General features: G+C 43.5%; 1 protein-coding gene and 1 pseudogene across 1 annotated transcript; one reads left to right on the forward strand and one right to left on the reverse strand.

The window, feature by feature from the left end:
* Positions 1–588: 588 nt before the first annotated feature.
* On the forward strand, positions 589–7,585 carry PLA2G12A (phospholipase A2 group XIIA). Its single transcript, XM_053403816.1, has 4 exons — positions 589–1,130; positions 3,443–3,519; positions 5,843–6,008; positions 7,229–7,585. The coding sequence occupies exons 1-4, from the start codon at positions 920–922 to the stop codon at positions 7,345–7,347; spliced, it is 573 nt and encodes a 190-aa protein (XP_053259791.1). The 5' UTR covers positions 589–919; the 3' UTR covers positions 7,348–7,585.
* Positions 7,586–8,008: 423 nt separating this feature from the next.
* LOC128421259 (disks large-associated protein 5-like) lies at positions 8,009–9,623 on the reverse strand (annotated as a pseudogene).
* Positions 9,624–10,145: the final 522 nt, after the last annotated feature.

Here is a 10,145-nt window from a genome sequence, read left to right on the forward strand (position 1 = left end):
GTTTCTAGAATCGTTTCACAGTGACTATGTAGTTTAAAAATGCTATCGTTTAGGGCTGACAACTTTAAATACGCACACGTATAAAAAATTTAATTTTTTTAAAAATGCAAAAAATCATTTAAAAGAAAAGCAAAAGCCTGTTCTGTCCAGAGTTGTATTTATCGCGCATTAAATGTATACCTCCAGAATAAGGATTTAGCTCCTCCCAAACCATTTTTCTGTGTCTTTCCCCTCAGCCAGAGACTCTACCAATTGTGGTAGCTAGCCCCAAAAGAAAAATAGAAACAGCGTGGCGTGAAAAAAGCTCAGGCAAGGCGGTGGAGGCAGAACAACTACATTCGCTCATCCGTGCGCTCTCTATCGCGCGCGGTTGCGCCCGCAGTGGGGAGGGAAAGGTGACTTTTGTCCCCATAATACAGGTCCGTCACCCACCCACCCCCGAAGTGGAAGCCGTGGGATCCAGGGAAAGAATGCGCGCTTTTCCTTTAAGGCCTCTGGAAGAGCTTCAAGCGCCTGCCCACCGCGCACCGCCTACCTCCAACCGCCACGACCTCTTTTCCTACGGGGAGAGCGCTAGCCGCGCCCCCTTTCCTTCTCTGCGCCCGAAGCGCCCTGACGCGACGCGACTGAGGCGGGGCTGCTGGAGGCGGACGGCGCGCCTGCAAACAGGGACCGGAGGGGCTTGTCCGGGATGGTAGCGCTTCCGTGGCCTCCGAGCGGTAAGCGCCGTGGAGGCGAGGCGGCTGCCTGCGGCGGCGACTGTGCGTGCGTAATGCAGCTGCCCGCGGGAGGAACGGGAGACTAGCCGGCCCGGCAGCGTGCGCGCCTCCCTCCCGAGCCCTCCGAATCCGTGGAGCTCCGTTGCGCCGCGCGTGGGCGGCGTTCTAGCACTCTGGCCCCTGCGCGCCCGGGAGAGACGATGAGCCGGGCCCTGCTGCCGCTTCTCGTGACCTGCGGCTTGCTGGGGATGCGGCCCCTGCCCGCCCAGTGCCAGGAGGCCCAGACCCCGGACTGGAGGATGACGCTGAAGACCATCAGGAACGGCGTCCACAAGATCGACACTTACCTGAATGCTGCTTTGGATCTCCTGGGAGGAGAGGATGGGCTCTGTCAGTATAAGTGCAGCGATGGTAATGCCGATAGTGCCCTAAAGAAGTGGGGAGAGCGGGGTGGAGGGTAACGCGGCAATTCCCGGTTGGTACCGGTCCCTGCTCCTACCCACCTAGCAGTTTGAAAGCACATCAAAGTGCAAGTAGATAAATAGGTACCGCTGTGGCAGGAAGGTAAATGGCACTTCCATGCACCAGAAGCGGCTTAGTCATGCTGGCCACATGACCCGGAAGCTGCGGGCAAACGCTGGCTCCCTTGGCCTATAGAGCGAGATGACCGCCACAACCCCAGAGTCGTTCGCGACTGGACTTAATGGTAAGGGGTACCTTTACCTTTTTTTTACCAAATCTTGAAAGTGTTAGGTTCAAGTCTAAACGGTTTGGAAGGTGCATCAGATAAGGGATCTCCTGTATGTACCTCCTTGGGTTCCAGAAGGCAAGGTATTTTTTATTTATTACAATTATATACCACCTTTATCTTCCAATGATCTCAAGGCAGAACATTGTTCTGCTTCCCATTTCATCCTCACAACAACCCTGTGAGGTAGGTTAGGCTAAGAGATGGTGACTGGCCCGTGGTAACCCATTGAGCTTCTTGGCTGAGTGGGGATTCGAACCCTGCTCTCCCAGGTCCTAGTCCAACATTGTAACTATCATGCCGCACTGGCGTATAAATGTTATAAATAAACTCTCTTTAGATCAGAAGGTGCACACTGGGTCCATTTGGTTGAAAGATGCAGACCTATAAGTTCTACTGAGCTTTAATGGGGCATATTCTATGTAAAGGAGTAAAAGCTGCAGCTTAAAATACGCTTGCCAACCTTATGGCAGTTCAATCTTAAAGCTTTGCATACTTACATGCGTCCTTAGGATCTCACTTGTGATGCTAGCCAACAACAGTGACCTTTTAAAATGTTGACGGTAAAGATTAGTGCATTGTTGTCTTGGTTCCTGGATGCTTAATAAGCCTGTGTTAGTATTGTTGGTTGTTTTATCATGACCTCAAAGTTCTCTTTGTTTTGGATGCTGGACTAGATGGGCCTTTGATCAAATCCAGCAGAGTGCTTATATGTGTTGTCAGATCTGAGGTTAACTTGTAATGGTGCCAAATGATTATATTACAGAAAGACTAAGCTTTTATAAATACATCCTTCTGTGTTTAGGCACCACTTTGATAAACTGTGGATTGAAGTATTTGGAAATCATTGTGTAAAATAATCCATTCTTCCTTCATCAGCACTGAAAGTTCAGGTTAACCAGTTGGAGTCCAGTTTTTAAAACCGATTTGATTGAGGTTTACCCCTAGTTATCTCTGAGAAGATGAGAAGGTGGCTATGTGGAAAACTAGCTACTTTTTAAATGTTGTTGCTGAAAAATATAACTTCATAACTATGGTTGTATACCTTTTCCCTAAATTGTTAGATATGCTATGTGTTTTGAGAAATGCATCTTTTTAAATAATCCTAAGGGAAGGGAGATTCTGTGATGCAGGAGATGCCACTTCTGGAGGAGCAAGAAAGCTTTTTTCAACTCAAGGGCCACATTCCCTTCTGGGCAACCTCTTGAGGGCCACATGAGGGGAATTAGGATCCTGATGATTCACAGCCTCTGACATCCCCATAAAACAGCTTACCATATTTTTTGCACCATAACACTCACTTTTTTCCTCCTGTTATGGAGGGAATGCCTACGGGTGGCATGCCTACGGATTTTCCTCCTCTAAAAACTACGTGCGTGTTATGGTCGGGTGCGTGCTATAGAGCGAAAAATATGGTATGTCTGGGTGTGGTGGACCAGTAAGAGCAGCAGAGCTTTCTTCTGTTGCCCTAGGAACTGTTGCAGCAGCAGAACTCCCTCTCCACCCACAGGGAGAAAGATCTCCATCATCCTGTCCCTCCCCACCCCACTCAGCTGCCCTCCCAGGGAACATAGGATTGCCCCCTTAGTACAGAATAGTTCCAAGTTAATGGTGTAGTGGTTAGAGTTGGGCTAGGACCTGGAAGGTGAGGATTCACTTCCTCACTCAGCCATGATCCTCCCTGGGTGACCTTGAGTCAGTCACCACATCTCAGCCTAACCAACACTGGGTTTTTGTGAAGATAAAATGTGGACTCCCCTTGAAATCCTTGGAGGAAAGGTGGAATCTAAATGTAGTAATAAATTAATTTTCCTTACGCTAAAGTCTCCAAACACAACTGTATATAACAGCTTATACTGGGTTATTTTATTGAATTCTGTACCAGTTGGATATTATTCGCGGGCTCTTGCCTTGAGGCATCTAATCAGGTAGAAATGAAACATGTTGAGTATTCAGAATTCTTTATATTTTACAGGATATAAGCCTTTACCTCGCTATGGCTATAAGCCTTCGCCACCCAACGGCTGCGGTTCTCCTCTTTTTGGAGTTCACGTAAGTATCTTCTTATCAAGTACTTCCTCCTGCTCACTAGCTACATCTGTGTTTGGATGAAAAGAAGGAAAGATGCTTAAATGGCAATGTAACTGGATTAACCTATATTAAATTTATGAAAACACTCACATTTATATGGAGAGACTGTAATATATAAATAGTAAATGTGCAACTAGTTTATGTAAATAGTAGGCTACTGTTTTTGCACAAAGTGTTGTGATTATTCTCTCAAAATCGCTTTTGTAAAATTTAAAAAACTAAATATCTCAGTATCCCAAGAGGAGTCTTCGCAGCCTCAGAACTATAGGTCTAAAATATAAGAACCTTCATTCTGAGACCGTGGCTAGTTATTGTTATTATTATTATTATTATTATTATTATTTATTAAATTTTATTCCACTTGATTGTAGTAAAACTTCTAAATGATTTACAGATAATATCAATAAAAACAGTTTATAATGATTTTAATTTATAAATTAATTAATTTATAATGAATGATTTTAGAGTGTTGTTTGTGTTGTACTTTTGTATTGTTTTATTGTTGTTAGCCGCCCTGAGCCCAGCTTCGGCTGGGGAGGGCGGGATATAAATAAAATTTATTATTATTATTATTTATTATTTTAAACATTTAAAGATAATTAAAATTAACAGGAAAAAGATTGAACTAGTCAACATCTGTGTCTAGATAGGCTTTGATAAACAAAAATGCTTTGTGCAGGTGCTTTAGCACAAAAAGTTACATGGCCAGGCCCGAACCCACATTGGGATTATGTTATACAATAAGGTTTTCAGCTGTTCCACCACTACTCTCTCCACTACCTTCCCCAGAAAGGGGTTATTTGTGATTGGTCAGTAGTTATTCCAGTCCAAGGGGTCCACAGCTGGTTCCTTATAAGTAGTGACACCACCGCCTCTTTCAAGGCTGCAGGGACCACCTGTTTGTGCACTGAAACATTAACCACACTCTGCAGCCAACTAGTCAAACCCTCTCTGCTAGATTCAGTAAGCCAAGAGGCGCAGAAGTCTAGAGAAAATGTACCGGTAGTTAGGCGTCTAAGCTGCCAGCACCTTGTCCGCATTCAGCCAACTCCACCAGCTGAATCCCATCCTGCTGGGCCTTGCCAATGACCCATTTAGTTTAGCATCCTATTCTCACAGTGGCCCAACCAGATGCTTGTGGGAAACGCACAAGCAAGGTTTGAACGCAACAGCACTCTTCACTGCTGTGTTTTCCAGTAACTGGTATTCTGAAGCATTACTGCCATCATCAGTAGCGTTCCCCTCCATGGCTTTGTCCAGTCCTCTTTTAAAGCCATCTAGGTTGATCATGGATCAGTGCCTCCCATGAATCCGAATTCCATAGTTTAACCATGTACTGCATGAAGAAGCACTGTGGAATTGTTTCTCCTGCATTGTCATCTCACATGTCAAGACATCTACCCCTTACTCTGGCAGCCTAAATGCTCCTGTTGTGCAAAGGCTGTCTCTTAGTCCTGTAGAGAGATCAACTCTTCTTTCTTTTCTTTTCTTTTCTTTCTTGCTTAGGGTATTAGGCGGGGTGCAGGATGCATTTAGAATCTGATAATAGAACTATCCTGTATGGCAAAAGCTAGTAAATTTTGCTACAAGAAACCACATTACAAGATTATCAGCCAATATGGTCAAAAAGTCCTCTCTGACCCCTATGTGATTATCAGTTTGTTTCTGAATGTGCAAATTCTAGGTTTCTGCTCCTCTGGAATATATGCTTAGCTAGAACAACAAAGTGCCATGTTTAGTTTCTCCAGACTGAGTAACTAGGGTCCCCTTTTCCTAGTTACTTTAAGATGTGTGATCCTCCAGATGTTTTAGACTACATCTGCCACCATCACTAACCATTGGCCATGCTGGCTGAGGCTGATGGGAGCTCAAATCCAACAATATCTTTGCTCCCATGACTGCTTTAGAGAAACTTTTATAATTTGGTTTCTCTGATGAAAATCCTTTTCCAATTTCCATCTTAAATTTCCTGTGGGCCTTTCTTTATTTAGTTTATTAAAATTCTCCTTTAAGACTTGATCTGTTTTATTAACTTCTTGATATATTTTTGGAGCATAAATTCATCCCTCTTCTAGCTGGTTCTGAGTTGTTGTTAAAATTTATATACCAGCCTTCATCTGCAGATCTCAGGGTGATTCACAATATAAAATTACAATATAAAAACCACAAAATACATGAGTTTCCCTCAGGAGACACAATTTCATCTTCTAGTACATGAAAAATAATAATAACAAGTCTCACAAGTGTTCTCAAGGAATGCTAACTATTAGAACTTGTTTCTCAGTTTGACATTGGCATTCCTTCAATGACAAAATGCTGCAATCAACATGACAGGTGTTACGATACCTGTGGCAACAAAAAACACGATTGCGACGAGGAGTTTCAATATTGCCTCTCTAAGATCTGTAGAGATGTACAGAAGACACTGGGAATACCAGAGAGCGTACAAGGTAAGCTTGTCTGGAATAACGCAGCTGTAACGGATATTTACAGAGCTTACATATAACTGTAGGTAGTGTTTTATTAGAAATAATAAAACCAGGAGGCACAAAGTAACGTGACTTAACTCTGTTCAGTTTTCCCAGTGCCTGGGTGCAGCTACTAAAGAAGAGCACTTTCTAACAGATGATGAAATATGGATTGTGTTCATCATTGCACAAAAGTGGAAGGATTTGCCTGATACTGGAAATGTTGCATTGAGCAATGCATGATTATGCTGCCCAGTTTGGGCGAATTCTTCTCTCCTTGTTGCAGCTCTGTAAGATGATGTTTTGGGATAGGTTTTGGCTGGGTCAATAGGTTTTGGAGTGTAGTCCTGGACTGGAATAGGTTTTGTACTGTGGTCCGAAACCTCTGGAGGGTATCCTGTTTGCAAATGCTGTTCTATGTTGTGTCACCACTGAACATTCCTCCCCTTACAGTAGAATGTGAAAAAGACATGTCCTCCTAGCAGATGTTCTACCTAAGCAAAGCCATTAGCATGTATCAGTTCCACTGAATTGCTATAGCAGTGTGGAGAGTGAACATTAGATTTACTATATGATGAATGAATAAAAAGCTTCTCTTGATGGTTTATTATCTGCCAGTTCTTAATTTTAAGCCTCCATTGCAGTTTTGATTTCTGCAAGTTTGGTGCAAAGAAGGTCACAATATTTTCTTTTTCTGGGGCTAATTCTACTTTTGACACAGTGTAGACAGGCCACAGACACACTTATGAGTTAGCCAAATCTTGTAGGCTGTATTTGTGATCAGCGCAGTGCAAAATACAAGCAACTTCTGTCTTATTGCAGGAGCTGAATTGCCTGTGTATTGCTATGAACCTGATGCCCACCAAACCTTAAACTTGCCCAGATATAGGGCTCACTCACATTATAGCTGACTACATGTCATTATCTCAAGCACGTGTGGAGCTGGTACCTCTACATGGATCGTATTTCTACATCCAACTCAATTCCCATGGTGGTGGTCTTACTCTGAGCAATGATGGTGATGGAAGTGACAAGTATAAGTTGGTTGTTCAATAAATTGAAATTTCATCTTATGTCAATCAGCAGAATAAGCTGCATACCTTGCGTTGGGTCTAGGTTACGTGGATGCTTTGTTTCTTTATAGTGACAACTGGGCCTCAGTACAAGAATTTAAAAATTGATTTGCTTTTTCCTCCTTGCAGCGTGTGAATCAACAGTTCAACTAGTGTTTGACGCAGTCATACATTTAGGATGCAAGCCATACCTTGACAGTCAAAGAGCAGCATGTATGTGTCGGTATGAAGACAAGACAGACCTTTAAGAGAGAAGCTTTCGACCTGGTTCAGTTCATCTGTATTGTGAGAGCCCTTTTGTTGTTACAAAGCTGTTCAAAGCATACAGTCGGAGCGTCAAGCTGGTCTACACTTCTGTAGAAGACACTAATTTTTTATATAGCACTTCTTCCCTCTGTCACCTTTGCATCCTTAATCTTTAAGGATCTTTTGCATACAACTTTGAAAGCGAAAATTGCAATTTTGGCAACTGGCCTCGGAGTGGTACCTCTACGTGAGTTTTTCCTCTTGAGGGGATTGTGGATGCTGCTCTTAAACTGATAGAGGTGAACACCCGTAACTATTGCATGGGGTAAAAAGTAGGTCAAACTTTGGTCTTACCAGCATTTGGCATCTCCTCAGAGCCACTTTATGGACAGAAGGGAAATGCCTTAAAAATGTATGGGTTTTGTTTGCAATCTTATGCTGCTGTTATAGTGGAGTATTCCCTTCAGTAGATATTCAGTTTCTGCTTCTGTAGTTCAGTCCTGTGTGTGTTCAATTAATTAATGAACCTTATGTATGTTCAATTAAGTCTCACTATTCACTGAGGCTTACCACTTAGTAAGTATATTCAGATTTTTCAGCCTTACACAGCAATCCTCTGCGTGCTTACTTGGGAGTAAGCCCCATTAAAACAGTGGCACTTACTCTCCCCCCCCCCAGAAGACACAGACCAAGCTTTATTAAACATTCAATAGTACTTAACATACAAAAACCACAGTAATTTTTCTTTCTGTCCACTCCCCCCCCCACCCCGGTTTGTAAATAAAAATCAAACGTATTTTGCCCCTTCTGATTAAGTAAGGGGAGAGAAAACAATGAGGTCGTTGCTTGGGTTGGCCACAAATTTCTCCGCCTGGTTCCTCAGAGTGATGAAAAGGCTGCCATCCATTCTGGGCTGGAACTCAAGCACTGCACCATCGCAGGAGAAGTCATCGAGAAGAGAACCTGGGAAGGACCTGAGTGATTCAGTTTTGTTGTGGCTCTCCTGCTGGGTCAGATGAATCACTTGCTGGCAGGTCCACTTTCTGTGGATTGATCTGCTTTTCAAAGGGAGTAGCATCCATTGTTTCTTTAGTTACACATTCTGTGTTAAGCACCTGGAAATTCAAGTACAGGTGGATGTTCCTGAAGAACTGCCTTTGTCATTCCTGGGCTAGAGACCTTCTGTTTAAGCCCACAGCCCTGTGGCAAAACTTCCAGAGCACCTTCTCCAGGGACTTTGCTAGTGGTCTTTTGCAGGGCTCCAGCAAAGATTGGGCGGCAGGAACACATCTGACATTGGCTTGACTTTGTAGGTGGTCAAACCCTCCGGAGGCTTGAACACAAAATTCTCAGGGGCAAATGAGCGCTCTCTCCTTTGTGGTGCAAGAGCCAGGATGATAGGGGCTGGAAGGTTATCTTTTCCTAGCTCTGTGGCTGTATCCAAAGGGATTTGGGTGATCACACCTTCTTTAAGAGGCTCCACTGAATGGTTCTCTTTCATGCCACACAACACTGCTGCCTTTGCATTTTTGACCCCTCTCTGCTGCTGTTTTCTGTTACTTGTTTTGCTTTTCTGCAGCGGAAGACCTGCATTCACAGCAGGCCGGGATACAGCAGCTGTGGCTCCTGTAACTCTTCCAGCGGCAGTGGTGGAAGTTGTAGGCTGCGCCCCTTTCCTCTCTTTGGGGGGTTTGTCTACGTAGATCTGCCTCTGGTTATGCTGAGCTGTTTGCAGAGTGGAGCCCTTGCTAGGTACCATCACTGAATGCGGTGGTCTAGCTGGTGGTCTGACTGATTCTTGCAACTGGTTCTTCATCTTTGACCTTGTTAACTGCATTTCCACACTTGCTCCTTTTGTTACCATCTCCTTTGGCTTGTTAAGCACCAGTATATTTGTTGATTTTGAAAGGAAGGCAGGGAAGGCATGAGACTTAGCTGAAACACTTGATTTTGGGCTTGATTTTGTGCTGCTCCTTAGTAAGTACCCTTCACCTGTCTCCTCCAGCAGTGGAGGCTCACCATTTCTTGATGCCTGTGCATTGACATCAATGAGTCCAAATTGCCTGCCTTTATTAAACTCCTTGTGTCTGGTCTCCTTTAGGGAAATGGACTTTTGGTGGGCAAGTTTTGCCTTCAAGGTCTGCGTACTTAGGTCCTTTTTGTATTGAGCAGCAAAAGTGGCACCCATCCAGCTGTTTACTCACCAGCCACTTCCTACCAGCTCCAGCATTGACCCCCAAACTGCCTCTCAGCTCACCCCAGATTCCAGTGGAGTTTACTTTTGCCTCTACCAACAATTATAGCATGTCAGATTATTAATCTCAGTGTTTAAGGATTACTTTAATGTGAATTAGATGCATCTGAATCCATTTATACAACAGATTCTCAAGTGCCTTAAAACTATAGATGGTATCCGACCGAGTCCTATTCAGACTAGATCCACTACTGTGTACATTAAGCACACTGACCTCATTGGATCTACTCTGAGGATTACTTGGTTGCATATCTCCCTTAAAGTTTTAACTGACAAAGTTAAGTTGTTTACATGTTGGAATTCTAGGGTGCATCAAATCCATCTGCCAAAGCAATGAAACCACGCTGCCCCCCAATTATCCAAGAACACTATAAATTTTTAAAATTATTTTTGATCTCTAATCAAGTGTTTTAGACACATAGCCATTCTGTGAAGTAAAGGTGTCTTAATATGTATTATTGGCCTGAACAAGAGAAATATTTGCATTTAGTGTGCGGAGCATTTGACTATCAAACCTGTTTCTTCTGTACTGTTTCAGAACTAAAT

The sequence above is a fragment of the Podarcis raffonei genome, chromosome 9 (assembly GCF_027172205.1).
Source record: "Podarcis raffonei isolate rPodRaf1 chromosome 9, rPodRaf1.pri, whole genome shotgun sequence".
In the NCBI taxonomy this organism is placed as follows: domain Eukaryota; kingdom Metazoa; phylum Chordata; class Lepidosauria; order Squamata; family Lacertidae; genus Podarcis; species Podarcis raffonei.